The sequence below is a fragment of the Dendropsophus ebraccatus genome, chromosome 6 (assembly GCF_027789765.1).
Source record: "Dendropsophus ebraccatus isolate aDenEbr1 chromosome 6, aDenEbr1.pat, whole genome shotgun sequence".
NCBI classification, from domain to species: Eukaryota; Metazoa; Chordata; class Amphibia; order Anura; family Hylidae; genus Dendropsophus; species Dendropsophus ebraccatus.
This window is the reverse complement of record NC_091459.1, coordinates 53468123-53487279: the sequence shown is the minus strand read 5'-3', so window position 1 is coordinate 53487279 and position 19157 is coordinate 53468123. Positions and strand designations below refer to the sequence as shown.

Below are 19157 nucleotides of genomic sequence, written 5' to 3'. Positions count from 1 at the left end.
CAATTAATAGCTTGTGTGCTTTCCAGGGGTCACCATGTGATCACATGACCAAACTGGAGGAAAGGATTCTAGGGATTTTCAGATAAAAAAAAAATAAAGAACTAAATAAGGTAATGCTAGTTGATGGTTCTGGTTATTGACACCTTGTTAAATCCTGTATACCATAAAGCATTGACATTGAAAACTCTTTGAGACAATCACCCAAAATTGCTATGAGCAATGTTTTTTTTTTTTTGTTTTTTTTTCAGGGGTGGTCTCACATGAAAAAACTGGTATAAATAGTGTACAGTATAGCAGGAAATCAGGTCCAGTTAAGGGGGTGGTCTTCTCAGAGAGATATTTCACTTTATATATAATATAACCTGGTATCTGTCTCTTACAGTAGAGAGTGAGGCAAAGGTGAGGACAAAGAGCCGTTTTGACGAAGTCTTCCAGAATTACGTTGCTCTTGCAGAGGCGAAAAAAAAGACGAAAAAGAAAACTCCCAAAGAAGAACATGTTGTTGTAAGTGTCTCATATGTAATGTATTCATGTGGAACTGAGAGTAAATTACAATATTTTATGTCCATTTGCTCGATGAACAGATATTAGTGTACCTGTCAGTACAAATAACTTTTGATAGGTCATCAGACATGTCAGAACTTATTAATCACAGCAGGTGTCACTGCTGAAACCCTCTCTGATCAGAAGATATAGCCGGGGAGATAATACTACAGCGTGATCCATTCCCCGGCCGACTGCAATAATTTGCTGAACCAGGCCCATTTGGCAGATTGTTGCTCTGTGTAACAACGATCATCAGCTGATTGTGTCTTTAGGTCCTGATCCAGAATCATTGGCTTCCGAGTGTGCATCGATACATGTAATAGCGATATCCGCAGCCAACAGCTGATTAATCTCTTAAGAATATAATAAAGTCTATACGCTACCTGTCCACGCTCCCTGGTGTCTTCCTAGCTGTACTGTTTTGTTATGGTATATTGCATTTTATTCTGATGATTTTTTCCCATTTTATCATAAAGCTTGAAACATTCAGCAGTCAACTCCCCCCAGTCAAAGATCATGTGCATGAAACGTTAGAAAGCAGCACCTACGGCCAAGAAGAGGATAGCCCAAGAATTACAAAGAAAAAAGCCAGAGAATTGCTGTGGGAAAGGGAAGAAGGAGACAATGGTGGTGCTAAAGAGCACAGGCATGCAAAATCTGAAAAGAAGAAAAAAAAGAAAACTGATGTGATAGACAAAAGTGAACCTAGTGACCATCAAATAGAAAACTTAGACTTAGTACAGCAAGTAAATGCTAGTAGCATTTCAAACCAGCCATTTATGCATTCTGGGATGCCAGTGGATGCCACTTCAAGAGAACAGCGTAGCCCTACTGAATTTGAGAATGAAGAACAACTTCTTGAGGCTTATAGACTTCATGTTTCCCAGGAGGAAACCAATGAAATCAAAGAAAAGATAAAAAAGAAACTAAGTGCTCATCTTCCTAGCAGCGATGACCAACAACATCTTCTACCAAATGGAACCAAAAAGAAAAAGAGAAGGAAAAAAAAAGACTTGGTGGAAACAGAGCCGGAAACGAGGTATTGATTTTGTCATAGTTAGCGGAGTATACCCAACAGTGTGAATCTGGAGACACAGGACTTACAGGCTACTTTTTATGGATCCTGGTAACCCAAGCCCATAACAAACATGTAGGGTTTAGTGAGGCAGGTCTTGATATGTCCCATACTATAAGAAATCTGCCCCAGTCAAAGAAAGCAGCTATAAAATCCTAGTAAATAGTATGGATATGCTGTGTATGATATCCTCTGTGTCTTCAGCAGAAAGCAGCAGCTCAGAACTGGGGAAGGAGACTGAAAAGTTAATAACAAGTATGGAACAAATTGTTAGTCTGCAGGAGGTGGGATGATTCCACATGTATTTTACCTGAGTGGAATACCCCTTTGTAGTGCTTTATTTCAGCCTTTTCTTATCCTTAGTATAAAACTCATCTATTGTTTTTACACAGTGTAATGTCTCTAGTGGAGCTGCAAGCTGCACCAGCAGAAATGCATGTCCAGCCTCCGCCCGAAATGTCTCCTCATGCCGATGTACAGGAAGATGTTCCTAAGGTTAAAGGCGTGAAATCTAAAAAGTCAAAAACAGGTTAGTGATGTACAGTATGTTCTGACTATTATTGAAATAGCAGGGATGATTGCCTTGGTTTTACAGGATTTTGTGTCACATTGAGACACACTTGCACATTGTTCGACAACCAGCTGTGGCTTTTTCTGGAAAGGGACATGATTTTTTCAGGAAAGGAGTTATTGCTGTCTATGACTATAGAGTCTATGGAGAAGAAGCAGCAGAAGACAGCACCTGAAGTCAAATGGAGTGTTTATTTACTGGTGCGCAATGTTTCGGCTCAACAATAGCAGTCGTTCTCAAGAAAGGCTGCTATTGTTGAGGTGAAACGTCACTCACTGGTGACTAAACACTCCATTTGATTTCAAGTGCTGTCTTCTGCTGCTTTTTCTGGATTGGATACAAACCTGAGTCCAGTTTGGTAAGGCGCACACTGTATCGCACTTACTAGAGATGAGCGAACCGGGTTCGGGTCCATCCGAACCCGAACGATCAGCATTTGATTAGCGGTGGCTAAGCTCTAAGGTTGTCTGGAAAACGTGGATGCAGCCAATGACTATATCCATGTTTTCCACATAGCCTTAGGGCTTTATCCAACTTCAGCAGCCACCGCTAATCAAATGCCGAAAGTTCGGGTTCGGATGGACTCGAGAATGCTCGAGGTTCGCTCATCTCTAGTACTTACCTCTGTGCTGCTGCTGTTCCTTATTATAGACTCTGTGGAGCTCCTCTTCAGCAAGACAGTGGTGAGAAACAGCACTCTGCATGTGATTCTCGAGTAATTGGTGGGGGCTCAGCCCCCAGACGACACCGACAAGTCTCTAATATGTGAAACACTTTCTGAAATTACATTTTCATTTTTGGGCTTTTGTTTTCTCTTTGTTCCCTATTAAAGGTTATTACTCCTAAAGGGGTACTCCAGCAAAAACATGTTTTCACATCAACTGGTGTCAGAAAGTTATATAGATTTGTAAATGATTTCTGTTTAAAAATCTAAAGTCTTCTAGCACTTAGCAGCAGCTGTATGCCTTGCAGTGAGTGGTGTATTCTTTCGAGTCTGACACTGTGTCCTGTGCATGACAGGAACTGTCCAGAGCAGTAGAGGTTTTCTATAGGGATTTGCTACTAATCTGGACAGTTCCTGTCATGCACAGGACACAGTGTCAGACTCGAAAGAATACACCACTCATTGCAAGGCATACAGCTGCTGATAAGTACTGGAAGATTTTTAAATAGAAGTAATTTACATATGTATGTAACTTTCTGACACTTTCTCTATTGGTGTCACCCTTTGCTGTAATTATGTACAAATCCCTTTCCAGCAGCCTCCTCCTTATCACAGAACAAGAAGTCTCAGTTTTGTTTTAGGATTGAAAACTGCTAGATTTTAGGATTATTTTATCATACAGATCATAAAATGAAACATTAATAAAAAAGAAAAATTCTTAAAAAATGTTTGACATAAAAATTTAATTTGAACCTTTTTCCGATGATATCATTCATTTTAATAATTTAAAGCGTAACTATAATTTTAGTAGCCAAAAAATGAAATTTCTCAAATAAAAAGCCCATGTGTTACCCTTTAAAAAGAGCCCTAAACTGCGTTGATAGCTTGTACCCCAGTTGTTTGGCTCAGAGGAATTAATGAATTTTTCTCCTGGCTGAGAGAAAGTGGGCGTGGCCTATCCCTCATCTCCCTGGCTGGCTCCCTCTATCCATTGACCAGCACCTTAGCAGATGTATCACACATAGCAGGATCAGATAGAGCCCCAGCATACAGTATCACAATGTAAGATTAGATACAGAGCCCCAGCAGATGGTATCACACACACAGTGAGATTAGATACAGTCATCTGCTCTCATAACACTGTAGGATAATGTCAGCCAGGGACGTGGGAAACCTGCTGCAGACCTCTGATAGTGAATGTTATATGTACTATGGAAGGACTACAGCTGTGTTGTGCTGGGACTTGTAGTCCTCCCCTCAGTGACTCACCCACTCTCCCTCATGCAGCACATTGGAGTCATGGCTGGGATGTCCCTCCTTGTTGAAGCACTGGGTACTTGTCCCTCCATCCATCTCCTCCCCTGCGCTGCTCCTCACACACAACACCCTCAGCTCTGCTATGTGATCTCTGTGAGGGGAGGGGGGAGTTCGTGCTGCTAGGAGGGGGGGAGGAGGGTTTGTTTATGTGTATGTCAGGGCTGTTATTTGATGCTGCTGTCAGAGTCTGTATTCTAAGGGTACTATTACACCAAGCAATTTTCCGACGACTAACGATAAACGATCTTAAACGACCGCTAAGGCAAACGACCCGAAATCGTTCGCCCAAGTACACGAAACGATGATCGTTGATCGATGATGATCGATGGTCGCTATTGCGTACGTTTCAGCTGTGAATTCTTTTTCCACCGAACGATATGCGAACGATGAGCGAACGATCAAACGATAAAAATAGGTCCGGATCCTATTAAACGATCAATGATTTCTCGTTGGTCGTTTAATCGTTGCCTGCTATTACACGAAATGATTATCGTTCAAATCTGAACGATTTAACGATTTTTCGAACGATAATCGTTCCGTGTAATACCACCCTAAGTACGGGTCTGCAGGGAGGGGGCGTGTCCAGCAGGAATGCAGAAATAAGTCAGAGCCAGACAAAGCTGTAAGGGCATAATCAGCCTTATGTATTTAAAAAACTGTTCATTTTAGGTTATTAATGTATATTGCAAAAATTGTTATCATGCCCTAAGCTAACTAAAACTCTAAGGTCAAAATATTTTATAGTTACGCTTTAAGTTTGTGTCATTTTGTCCACATACATGTTTTTATGTTTTTTTTGTTCAAGAAACAATTTCTTATTTTAATAGATATCCAAAAACTTGACCCAAGAGAAGAAGGTGTAGACAAAAGCATCCCTAGATACATGTATGATCCCAGCCTGGTGTTAGGAGTTTATGTTCATCGCTCTGACAAGCTGAAAATTGACCTCCTGGTATCTCGGCCATTGGTGAAGGTTCATGTCATTGATCAAAAAACAGGGGAATATGTCAAGAAGGAGACAAGGTGACTTTCTGGATGGTGTTTTGCTTGTTGGTCAATTGTTCTTTGTTTCTACATAAGCAGTTTTTACATAAGGTTTTTCAAGGTTCATGTTTGTAAAAAGGCGTGATTGCTTTCCACTGTCGACCTTTTTTAAATTCTTTTCTATAGTTATATTAGTCAGTATTTGTGTGTGTGTATGTGTGTGTGTATATATATATATATATATATATTTATTTATTATTTGTGTGAAGGGACTTTTGTAGGACAGTAAGATATTTTGATTTCTTTAGACATTTTTACAAATAGTAAAAATAACAAATGTTAGGTAATTGCTTCTTGTCTCATGTGGCATCAGTATGTAATTGTGTTTTTGAACTCAGTTGATTTTGTTGTGGCCATAGTGGATTGCTGCGGCTAAGCTCATATATTCTTCAATGGGATATGAGCAGCAGAAACCCTCTACACAATTACCAGAAGAAGCGATCTGCCTGCAGCCCTGTTCATTGTGTCTGTCCCAGAGGCAGGGTTGTGTTGAACAGCTGATGGTGGCAAATGTTCACACTCTGCTGGTAATGCTGCGTTTACACGAAGCGATAATTCGCCCAATCGATCGTTTAACGATTTGAAGCAGCAATTTGGTTTTTATAACGATCAGCGTTTAGAGAATAAATCTTTAGAAAAATCGTGAGAAAATTCATAAGAAAAATCGTTAATGCAATCGTTTTTACGATCGCTTAAGCCCATCTTTTACATAGGGTGAATCTTTGAAAGACTGTTTACACGAAATGATCTGCGAACTTTTAGCGAACGATGAACGACGATTTGAGAACATGTTGAAAGATCAAAATGAACGATTTTTCGCTCGTCGCTTGATCGTTTGCTGTGTATACATGGAACGATTATTGCTCAAATGCGATTGTTATTGCGAAAATTCAAACAATAATCATTCCGTGTAAACGCAGCATAATACATTAATGGCCTATCCACATGGCGGCCTTATCGAGAATGATACATATTGCACATATGGTATGAGTGTAAGGTGAGCTCTCAAAAATGAGCTCTCAAAAATGAAGTATACAGATCTACAAATCCTTTAGAGTTTTAACAACCTGACTTCATCCAGCTCACACCTTGCTGTAATTGTATTGCTTTTATTTTCAGCTCTGATGCGGTTCAATCATTTCATGACCAAGAAAGAAATGAGTATGTCCTCCCCAAGTATACACAGCCATACGACTTCAAGCGGATGAAAACATTAGTTCCTGAGTGGGATGAACAAATCATATTTATGGAGAAGTTCACACACTTTTTGCATGTCAGGGAAGACAGCCCTAACGTTATCGTATTCTTTGAGGTAGACAAAATGTTTATCTTTATAGATAAATGTATATACAGCTTGATATTAACCCCTTAAGGGTGCATTCACCGCAGATCTCCTAGTGCCTGCTCACTGATGGCCCGCTCAGCCAATCCATGCGCTGTCTCGACATAACCAGGCATTGGCTGAGCGGGCCATCCGTAAGCAGGGACCCGGAGACTGAAGAAGGAGGGAGGGCAGGTAAGCATAGGCTGTTTATTTTTACTAACTGGCTGAGCAGACTTGAAACATCACGTCTCAAGCCCACGTCAGAGACAGGAAGTGGCCAGGCAGCGGGGACCGGAGCGCCGCCATACAGGACCCACCGCTGGAACCAGGGAGGTGAGTGGACGTCGTTGCCCTCAGCCACCTCCTCCCCTGCCAGATCAAAAAAGGAGTACCCTTTTAGGCTACGTTCACACTACGTATATGTCCGGCCGTAGTTTGTACGCGGCCGGACATGTGCAGCTGAAACTACGGGCGTGGGAAAAATAGACATGCGGCCGGATTGCGAACATGCGGGCGAACCGCGAACATACGCCCGTAGTACAGTTATGCTTCCTAGCTTGTTTCGAAACAGGTCATTTACTTGAAAATCTTCGCCCAGCCCAATAAAACACACAGAACCTTTTGGATCTAAAAATCAAGTTCAATTTGGCTGAAATAAGTACAACGTACGGGGCCGCATGGAAATCCACGGCCGTGAGTTGGAACAGTTCCGGCCACAAACAATGGTCTTGTTCATTTTTCAGGCTCATAGGTAGTGTGCATTGTGCGGCCGGAAATCGTATACTTCCAAGCGTACGCATCAACCTCAAAACTACGGGCGTATATTTGCGGTTCGCACTACGGCCGGAAATATACGTAGTGTGAACATAGCCTAAATGTATATGCCAAAATATTTAACTTTAGGAGTCCTACAAGTATAACAATGTTTCAAGGCATCAGGGGGCTGTGCACACTCACTAACATCCATCATTTGTCCTTGGCGTTCTGGAGCTAGTGTCTCATAGACAAACATCTATGCGACTTCTGGTATTAATAAATGCATCTAGTCAAAGACTGGGTCACATGGGCCCTGCAGTAACTGGACACTGGACTGGACAAGCATCCCTCAAGTGCAAATAACCCCATGCTTGGGACTACAGACAGTCACAACCCTAGTGCTGACCACCCTAAAACAGGCTATACTGTATAAACTGTTTTGTCATTTATACGTTTTATTTTTGGAGTTTTCTGAATTTGAATTCATTGTGTTCCAGATCCTGGACTTGGTACATGAAGATAGTTTAAACACAAACTCGGATATTGAAATAAAGGAGAAAGCATTCCAAAAAGTTGCATGGGCTTTCCTGAAGGTATTTTACATTTTTTGTCAGATCTTCAGACTTTCCGTCATGAAGCATTGATACTTTGCATGTAAAGAAAGACAGCAATTTCTATCGATAGGCCATCAGTTGTTTATATGGGGAGAAAACATTTTAACCAGACATATTTGGTGGTTCTTTATCCCCCTCAAAAGCCCAGACTTAAAATCCAGCAAGCCTGACTCCCCTTTATTTTGGGGGGAGGGAAGTTGACAGGCCCCCATACACATTAGATAGTTGGCAATCCCTTTGTTATTATACATCTTCAATAACTGACTGCAGAACAATTGTTTGGCTTCAGTTTTAGTGTATATATTTTGCTCCTTTTCTTTTCTTTCACTTCTAGATTGTCGGTGCCAATGAAGTGCTCAATGTGGATAAAAAATTACGTCTACAACTTTATTACCCTCCTTCTAGAGCTAGGGTTGCTTCAAGCACTCATGTCTACGAATGGTGGCTTAAACATCCCAGAAACCGTTACCCATCTACTCTGTATGTAACAGTAAAAGGCCTGAAGCTACCTGATCATGTAAGTCTTCTTGATTGAAAACACAGAAAGGATCTGTCCACACACTGTTGAAATTGAGTGGATGGCCGCCATATAACAGTAAATAACTTCCATTATTTCAATACAACAGCCGTTGTTTTAAAATAACAGCACATATTTGCCATTAAATGACGGCCATCCACTCAATTACAACATTATGTGAACAGAGCCTTTCTGTGTTTTCAATCCACTCCTTGTTTTGGTTGCTATACAGCCTCAAACATACAGCCTCAAATATACGTAGTGTGAACATAGCTTAACCTCTTTAACAGTTTTGGCCCTGATGGCTGAGGCGATTACAATTTTTAATGAACAAGACGGGCTGATCACGGGGGACTCTTTCACTGCACCCCTCACAAACATTCAGCAGGAGCCGGGTTATGACCCACAGCCCAGACCCTGCTGCAACTGCAGAAAGGAGTCGTTTCCCAGTAGATTAAAGGAGAATTCTGGAAATTTAACACATTTTTCAGCTGGTAGGAAGAAACATAATAAACAATCACTACTTCCCTCTCCCAGTACCTTTGTAGTGTTGTCTCACCGCTTCGGGACTCCAGGCAGGCTCCATGATTTCCTTCTGCTGCAATGTCACAACCTGGTTAATGGGCTGCCTGCTTAGCCAGTCAATGACTGAGGCTGGACACCATTGCAGTCACTGATTGGCTGATAGGGCTATCAATCAGCCGGGTCAGGGATTTTCCTCTGAGTTGTGACCACGTCCAGTGGGGGTCCCGGAGTCTGTGTCACAGCGTTTTCCGGGCATGAGGAGAGGTAAGTAGGGATTGTTTATCGTGTTCCCCCCTGCCCCTGTCGGCTGACAAATGTTTTAAATTTGACTTCTCTTTTAACATTTTGCTTGACTCAGTCAATAGAAACCATGCAGTGTCACTCTGCGGTGCTAGAGCATTAGAATCCCAGCTGCAATATACGTCCAAGACCCTGCTGCAACTTCTGGTGATGGAGAGGAGTCTGTTCCCAGCAGTTAACTCTTTACATGTCATGGTCTCTATTGACTACAGCATGTAAAGAGAGTTACAGAGGAAAGGAGCTTACTGTGCGTCACTAGACTACTGCAGACTGGAACAGGGGGGTGTCTCTTCCTGGCAGTTACCTTTTCAAATGCTGGGCAATCAGTAGCGAGCATGTGGGATGTGAAGGAACTGGTCCATGGCTATAATCTGTATTAGGCTGAGACAGAGGCATAGCCTACTACAGTATATTGCCTGTCATTATCACACTGACAGTCAGTAATAAGGCTCTAGTATACTTGGTATACCAATGCATTATATAATAGTCTTAAGGCTTGAATCACAGCATATTTGCTATCAAATGTGCAGGCATCAGGTCAATAAACGCTGCATGCAGCGGTATCTGATATCACATCACTGTAGTCCATTTCAGCCTTTGGGGCAACAAATGGAATGCTGGATAGAAAAAAAACTATTTTGTAAAATAAAAATACCTTTGATATATTTTAGCCCCAGTTATCTGTAGTAAAAACTACAGCTCATACAGCAACATTAATAGAAGAATAAAACATGTATGGCTCTTGGAATACAGTGACACAAAAATGTATTTTTTTTTCTTAAATTTGAAAAAAATTCTAAATTATAAAAAGAGCAATACATATTTGGTGTCACTTTCTTTGTACTAATCCACAAAATAAACATAAAAGTTGTTTTTACTCCCCAGTAAATAGTGTGGGGAAAATACTAAAAAAGTGACTTTTTAGGGAAAGTTTCTCCAATTTTAATACAACTGTTCAGTGGTTAAGTGAACACATTTGTGGTTTACAACATAAGCACAAAAAAACAAACAAACAAACATAAATGCACTTGACTACTATAACACTGTATTTTTTTTTTATTAAAGGTAAACCCAAATTACAGTTTGGCTGGTCAACAAGACAGCGAAATCCTAAAGGCTGACCTGCAGAATGACATTGCTATGAAGGATAATAACTTAACCGATGCTAAAAAGGAACCTTTTAAGTGGACTCGACTGCCTGGTCAGGTATTTGTAAAATCTGCTACCTGCAAGATGACGTTTCGGTTATTAAAGTTTATCTGTTAAGTGTTTTTTGTTTTGTTATCTATTTTTTTTTTTGCCCTGTCTGATATCCAGGCGAAAGAGAGCGCTGCGTTTCATTGCTCTCCCACCCACTGCCTGCAGATTGGCAGCTGTCTATACACAGTAGGCAGACAGCTACCAAACAGCAGTGGAGGAAGTGGGTCGTCACATGCTCTTCCACACTAAGGGTGCTTTTACACAGAGACATTTATCTGACAGATTTTTGAAGCCAAAGCCAGGGACACATCATTGAAGAAAATAATAATGATAAAATTGAATTTTGCGGACTACTGAGACTACGTTCCTACTGCCAATGCCCGTGCAGTACGAATGTACAGTTTATGCGTTCCAACCTAGAACAAAGTTATAGCAAACTTACTTAAAATCCTTCTTTATTCAAACTGTTGTGGATAAAATGCACTCCAAAACATAAAACCACACGACACGTGCCACTTGCTGCAGTGAGATGCTTGGTGTATTTGCATCCTACCTGACCATATTCGTGGTAAGCCAAGAGACTGAATGGGAGGATTATGGTTAAGCAGTTACTACTTGTGTTATGTTTTTTATGCATATACGTTCCTGACATGAGGGGTTTTAATGCGCCAGGAGCTGGGGATAATGACAGACAGCCCTGATCATGCAGCTGCCTGTCATTAACCTCTTATGGTGCGTTTACACAGGCAGATTTATCTGACAGATTTTGGAAGCCAAAACCAGGAATGGATTTGAAAAGAGGAGAAATCTCAGTCTTTCCTTTATGACCCATTCCCTGTTTATGGTCTGTGCCTGGCTTTGGCTTCAAAAATCTGTCAGATAAATCTGCCTGTGTAAACGCATCATTAAACACTGCGATATAGCGATAGCTGCTTTAACGGAGTCAGTGACAGGAAAAGTACCTTTCACTGTTGGATTGGCGATCTACTCATAGAGTCTGCCTCAGGCTTGTAATAGTTCCCTAGGGGAAATTATAAAGTGTTGAAAAAATCTTTTTAAAAATAATAAACCCTCCCCAATAAAAGTTTTAAATCCCCCTTTCTGATTACAAAAATATATATAAATGAACATTTAATATGGTACTGTTTGTAATTGTTCAAAAATAATAGTGTTGTTCCTGCATGGTTAACGGCGTAAACGAAAAAAAAGAGAAAAAAATTACCAGGATTGCTGATTCTTTTTTTTTTTTTTTATTATTTATTTTTTTATTATATATGAGAAAAAAATAATAAAAACCTATCAAAGTTATTCTTTTACACCGAATCATTATAATTAGAATGGTTAGAATTTGAGATGAGCGAACCAGGTTCGGGTTCGAGTCCATCCGAACTCGAACGTTCGGCATTTGATTAGCAGTGGCTGCTGAACTTGGATAAAGCTCTTAAGGTTGTCTAGAAAACATGGATACAGCCAATGACTATATCCGTTTTCCACATAGCCTTAGGGCTTTATCCAACTTCAGCAGCCACTGCTAATCAAATGCCGAACTTTTGGGTTCGGATGGACTTGAGCGTGCTAGAGGTTCGCTTATCTCTAGTTAGAATCATCTTGCATATAAACTTCGTACTAAGCTAAGTTCCCACTGTTCGGATTTGCACTTAGATTTATGGTGCAGATACAGTTTGAAGCACTTGTGATGTGCATGAATGAGGCTAACCTACATCTACAAGACTAATCTGGCTTTGCTGTTTGTACAGGAATAAGTATTATGCTACATACTTTTTTTTTTTTCCTACACATTTTCTATAGCAATTGAATATGCTACTCTATTTACCTTCATGGTATACAGAATGTCTTCAGCACAGACTCTTTGCTGATGCATATTCACTTACATGCTTCATTTTTGCTTGTATAGCTATTTCAGCCTCTGAACCATTTAAACCCTTTGAGGACCAGGCCCAAAATGACCCAGTGGACCGCGCAAATTTTGATCTTAGTGTTTTCGTTTTTCCCTCCTCCCTTTCTAACCCATGTAACTGCTTGTTTTTTACAGGAATAGTTCTACTGTGTAATGGCGTCTTTCATTTTACCATAACATGTATGACGGAATCCCTAAATTATTATTTATGAAGATATAAATTGGTGAAATCGTAAAAAAAGAATGCAATATGGTAACGTTTGGGGGCTTCCTGTGTCTACGTAATGCACTATATGGTAAAAGCGACATGATACTATTATTCTATAGGTCAGTCTGAACACAACCATATGCAGGTTTACACAGATTCTCTAATGTTATATATTTTTTTTAAATGAAATCCTTTTTTTTGGCAATTAATTATAAATAAAATAGCCCTATTGTGATTCTTATAACAGTTTTATTTTTTCACCTATGAGGCTGTATGGGGTGTCTTTTTTTCCGCCATGATCTCTAGTTTTTATTAATACCATATTTTTGAAGATCGGACATTTTGATCACTTTTTATTAATTTTTTTTTATATATAATGTAACATTAACCCCTAGACGACCCTGGACGTAGGGATACATCATGGAAGTCTGTCCCCAGACGACCCATGACGTAACCTTACATCCTGGGTGTTTCTCCGGCTATGAAGCGTGCTCCGGAGCGGAGCGCGCTTCATAGCAGGTGGGGGCCGGCTGTAAACAGCAGCCGGGACCTCACCGGTAATGACACGCTGCAGCGATCGCGCTGCCGCGTGTCATTAACCCCTTAAACGCCGCGATCGCGGCGCGACCGCGGCGTTTAAGTGTAAGTGTAAGTGAAACGGACCGCCGGAGGTCTCTTACCTGCCTCCGTGCGGTCCGATCGCCGATCTGCTACACTGAGCCTGCACAGGCAGGCTCAATGAGCAGATCGCCGATAACACTTATCAATTCTATGTCTATGGCATAGCAATGATCAGTGTATAAATCAAAGTACTGTATGTAAAAGTCCCCCAAAGGGACTTCAAAAGTGTAAAAAAAAAAAAGTTCAATACACTATTACACTACCCCAAAACCCCTCCCCCAATAAAAGTCTAAATCACCCCCCTTTCCCATTATATAAATAAAACATATAAAAATAAATAAATAGATAAACATATAATATACTGTAGCGTGCGTAATTGTCCGATCTATTAAAATATAACAAGCGTCATTGTGATCGGTAAACGGCGTACACGAAAAGAGGGGGAAAAGTGCGCAAATTACTGATTTTATGTTACATTATATATTAAAAAAAATCAATAAAAAGTGATCAAAACGTCCGATCTTCACAAATATGGTATTAATAAAAACTAGAGATCATGGCGGAAAAAATGACATCCCATACAGCCCCGTAGGTGAAAAAATAAAACCGTTATAAGCGTCACCATAGGCCCATTTTATTAATATTTAATTGCCAAAAAAAAGGATTTCATAAAAAAAATACATATATAACATTAGAGAATCTGTGTAACCTGCATATGGTTGTGTTTGGACTGACCTATAGAATAATAGTGTCATGTCGCTGTTACCATATAGTGCATTACGTAGACACAGGAACCCCCCAAACGTTACCATATTGCATTCTTTTTTACGATTTCACCAATTTATATCTTCATAAATAATATATTTTGAATTCCATCATACATGTTATGGTAAAATGAAAGACGCCATTACAAAGTACAACTATTCCTGTAACAAACAAGCACTTACATGTCTTGCAAATAGAAAACTGAGAGTGCTAGAGCTCTTAGAAGGGGAGGAGGTAAAAACGAAAACACTAAGTTCAAAATTTGCTCTGTCCAGTGGGTCATTTTGGGCCTGGTCCTCAAAGGGTTAAATCGGTAATCCTCACACTTTTTTCCCTCTTTTCGTGGACGCTGTTTACCGTTCGCAATGACGCTTGTTATATTTTAATGATCGGAAAATTACGCATGCTACGGTATATTATGTTTATTTGTTTATCTATTTTTATATGTTTTATTTATATAATGGGAAATGGGGGTGATTTAGACTTTTATTGGGGGAGGGGTTTTGGGGTAGTGTGTTAGTGTTTTTAACTTTTTTTTTTTTTACACATTTGAAGTCCCTTTGGGGGACTTTTACATACAGTACTTTGATTTCTACACTGATGATTGCTATGCCATAGGCATAGCATTGATCAGTGTTATCGGTGATCTGCTCATTGAACCTGCCTGTGCAGGCTCAGTGCAGCAGATCGCCGATCGGACCGCACGGAGGAAGGTGAGAGACCTTCGGCAGTCCGTTTTAACGATCAGGTCCCCATCTGTAAGTGACAGGGGACTCCCCCTGTCACTTACACTTAAACGCAGCGGTCGCGCCGCGATCGCATCGTTTAAGGAGTTAATGACACGCGGCAGCGCAATCGCTGCAGCGTGTCATTACCAGTGAGGCCCCCACCTGCTATGAAGCGCGCTCCGCTCCGGAGCACGCTTCATAGCCGGAGAAACAACCAGGACGTATAGTTACGCCCTAGGTCGTCTGGTGACAGACTTCCATGGCGTAACTACCTGGGTCGTCTAAGGGTTAAAGTGTACCTGTCGTTTTAACTTTCAAATTCTAAATCAACAGTGGATGTGATATAAAGCAAGTATGCAATATACTTTTATTAGTTTTGCTGTTGTTATCCTGTTGTAAAAAAAAAAGCTGAACTTACCAGAAATCAAGGTCAATCTGCCTGAAGGCAGATTTTCGTGCTGGTCGAAAAAAACAGACTAAACAACACAGTACAGAGTCACTGCTCAATATGACCATCAATCACATGACTGCCTTCTCTCTGTGAGCGCTCAGATGACCTGAGAAACACTGGACTTCCTGTTTATAGACTCTTTGAGAAAAAAAGAGTCAGAAAACAGGAAGTGCCGTGTTTTCCATGATAATTAAAAAAAAATCTGTGTAAATTGCAAATTTTCTTTATATCTTATCTGTACTTTTGGTTTAGATTTTGAAAGTTATAATGACAATGACACTTTAAACATGTTGAACATTTATTATTTGTCACTTTTTTATACTTTTTCACATTTGGCAACGTGCATTTTTGTTCATGTTTTTTTTTATAGGCGTGTCATATTCCGAACAGACATTTTTTATCTCTTCGAGGTGGGCAGATGGGATGTTTCTCACTACGTTTTTCTCATGTTGGTAGAACATTGGCTGCAGCATGCGCGGACAGAGATGGTTATCCAGTATACTGTAAGTACCCTAACCTCTAGAAATCACATTGTTTAAATTGTCTAATTTTTTACTACATCTTTTTTTTGCTGGTCTTGAATACATTTTGTGGAAGGCTGCTAAATTAGTGGAGGATGTCATTCCCAGGGCTCTGAAATTTTGATCCTTTTACAAAATATTCAAACTATCAAATGTCATAGGGGAATGATCCCTCAACAGAAGAAGAATACTTTTTGACTAGCTTAAAAATGTAAAAACTTAGGCAAACAGGTTAATAATATCCATAACCCTAGGTAATAAAACAAAAACGTTCTCCAGAAAAAGGACACGCTGAACATAATGAGATATCTAGTCCCTGGTCCCCCCCCCCCCCCATACACACAGCTCTAAAACTAATAATTAGAGATAGGCAAATGTACAGTACAAATGAAGCAAATCGCTTTGTTAGCTCGGCAATCTGCTTATCAGCCACCTGCCTTAGAAGTCTGTGCTGCTCCCCCCAGGTGCCTGGAAAAGCTGGATGCAGTCCTGGGAGAAGTTTTTCAGTACTGGATCCAGCTTTTTCAGGCACCTGGGGTGGAGCGGCATGGACTTCAAATCAGCATTTGTTCTGTAAATTCGCTCATCTCTACTAATAATACTGAAATCCTGGCTGATATATTTTATATTACCCCGAGGCTCAATTGCTTATGCAAATAAGAAAGAGAACAATCCTGCTTTATACTTCTGGAAAGAGGAAACCCTTTGGATTGGGAACCATTAACCATAACCTAGGAGCCTGCTTTTTATGTGCAATTTGTTTTTATTGTCACCAGATCAACAGTACAGAATCACATTGCAACAAAGGGTAAATCATCTGTATAATAGTACAAAATAGTACACTGCAGACAGTGTCAAATTTTACAAACTAGAAAAGAGATATTGAAGAGGTATTGCAAAGGCGTACAATAAAATGGGCTTACGTCTGAGAATAGATAGTAGACACCTAAGCATTGTAGAAAATTGACAAGAGGGTACATTTTAAGTTGCAATCAATATCTGCATAGAGTTAAGCTCCTTATGGAGCATACTTTCAAACATCACTTTTATCAACCCTGCTTTTTTGGTAATTAAACCTTTAAGGACACAGTGGATTTTGGCATTAAAGACATTGTCCAGGAAAAATTCACGTTTCCCCTATCCACAGGACAGGGGAAAAGTAGGAGGTCGCTGTAGTCCGACCTAAGGAAATATTACCTGCAATTACTATATTGCATTCACTGTTCAATACTATCCCCTTACATAGCATTGATCAGTATTATTGGTGCTCTTCTCGTAGAGCCTGCCTGAGGCAGACTCTATGAACAGACTGCTGATCAGACTGCACGGAGGTAAGTATGAGACCTTGGCAGTTGGGGAAGACGATCGGGCGGACAGTGACAGAAGCTCAGCTCCTGTCACTGACACTTAAAGTGACACTGTCACCCCCTATTTGCATTTTGGCTGCTGTCCACAGGTGTAAAGGGTAAATGTTACAGCTTTTATTACTTATTTTATCACCTCATGGTGCTTGTTCTGGTAAAAAGTCGTTTTTATCACCTGTGGATTGGTATATGTGGGCGGGATCTCGTGGCCTATGTGCCACCTCTCTCTGCCACTTAGCCCTGCCCCCATCCATGACGTCATCGCCACACAGGCCCCGCCCCCTCAGCAGCCATTGGAGAGGCCAGCCTAAAGCCCTAGGCCCCACCCCCTAGATTCTCCCACACCAATTGCCGCTGAGGGGCGGGCCTATGCGGCGATGATGGGGCGGGGCTAAGTGGTGCTAGGGGTGGAGCGATGTGGCACATAGACCGCTAGGCCCCTCCCACATATAACAATCCACAGGTGATAAAAATGACTTTTTACCAGAACAAGCACCATGAGGTGTGATATAAAATAAGCAATGAAAACTGTAACATTTACCCTTTACACCTGTGGAGAGCAGTCAAAATGCTAATAGGGGGTGACAGTGTCACTTTAAGTGCAGCAATTGTCAAGATTTGAGAGGTCAATGACCGGCAGGAGTGCGATAGATGCAGCCTAACATTAACGGTTAGGACCTATCTACTAATAGCAGCCAGTCCTCACCCTCTAAGGAGTGAGCTCAGCTCCTGAGCTTGCTTTATATAGCCTGCAGTGAATGACATAAAATGTATGCCATGCATTGTTAGGCACAGACTTCCATCGCATACATTTATGTCCATTGTTGTTAAGGGGTTAAATAATTGCAATAAATTATCACTAAATCCAACGAGAAAGAAATCCCACTGCAACCTGTCCAAGGCCCCTCCTGTAACTTGCATTTATATCATCTGCGCCTTAGAAGCTGGACGGTAATCCCATTATACATTAATCTTCTTTCTCTTCGGATATGAGATCTAGCCATTATAGCCTGGTTTATCCCTTAAGATTTCTATATTAAATGTGCAAATGTTGCACGTTTGTTGTATTTGTTTTTTCTTTCGGATAGATGTGAGGTGGTTATATTGCAGTTATATGCTGTGGTAATATCATATCAAACACCATGAGAAGAAAACAGGTGCTACTGCTAACCCCACACATTAGCCTGAGCTCTAGTTTTGCATAAGCCAGCCTGCTTGTGCTTCCTTTTATAGATCACTAGATGGCAGTGTATTGCTAATTATACAATTTCCTTAATATTACAATAGACAGCTCTCCATAGCATAAATCTGACAAATAACTTAGGTAAGTTAAAAATTATGGAGATTCTCACCTAGTCGAGTTGTGCTAACTGCAAGGCACAACTCTTGTTTGAGCACACAATCCAGACCACTGCCACTCCCATGTAATCCTCACAGGATCAAGCAATAGACAATACACCTCCTCTCCAAGTATGGGTCAACATGGCGCAGGTCCAATAAAGTACTATAAAAGTAACAAAAAATGTAATAAAAATACATACACATTTTTTAGAACAAACACGATGCGTTTTGAGACCGTTCTGGTCACTTGATAAGGAGACCAGAATGGTCTCAAAAGGCATCGTGTCGGTTCTAATAAATGTGTATGTATTTTTATTACATTTTTTGGTACTTTATTGGACCTGCACCGTGTTGACCCATGCTTGAAGAGGAGGTGTATTGTCTAAATATTAGAGAAGACAATGATATAATGATACTCATGTTTAGAACAGACTTAAAGGGGTGATTAGGCATAAGAAAATGGGATATAGTGCTGCATTTGTATAAAAAATAATAAGGAAGCTTTTCATACATCACCATGTTGAATGGTTCGGCAGTGACGGCTCTGTGGCCAGTGATTGGCCCTGGCACTGCTCAGACAGGCTCCTGGTGTATACTGTGAGGATAGCGATAAGCCCCCATTCACCTATGTGCTGTCTTATGCACCACCAAAAAATGTATATACTTGTTTTTCTTCTTTTTTCCCCTGGCTTATACAGTAATCCCTCAATTTACAATGGCCTCAGGATACAATATTTTCAACGTACAATGTTCCTTTTTGGACCATTGTAACTTGAAAACAAACTCA

The 19157-nt window shown here is 40.5% G+C and overlaps 1 protein-coding gene across 4 annotated transcripts in view; it reads left to right on the top strand.

The window, feature by feature from the left end:
* The window catches only part of AHI1 (Abelson helper integration site 1), a 144552-nt gene that overhangs the window by 4428 nt on the left and 120967 nt on the right, over positions 1-19157 (top strand). For 3 of the 4 annotated variants that reach the window (XM_069974985.1, XM_069974988.1, XM_069974986.1), the window contains exons 3-11: positions 383-504; positions 1023-1585; positions 2014-2150; positions 5001-5196; positions 6337-6529; positions 7795-7890; positions 8246-8428; positions 10319-10459; positions 15515-15647. In XM_069974985.1, coding sequence (XP_069831086.1) covers positions 383-504; positions 1023-1585; positions 2014-2150; positions 5001-5196; positions 6337-6529; positions 7795-7890; positions 8246-8428; positions 10319-10459; positions 15515-15647 — 1764 coding nt within the window. The remainder of the gene's footprint in view (positions 1-382; positions 505-1022; positions 1586-2013; positions 2151-5000; positions 5197-6336; positions 6530-7794; positions 7891-8245; positions 8429-10318; positions 10460-15514; positions 15648-19157) is intronic. The other variant, XM_069974987.1, reaches the window with a different exon arrangement.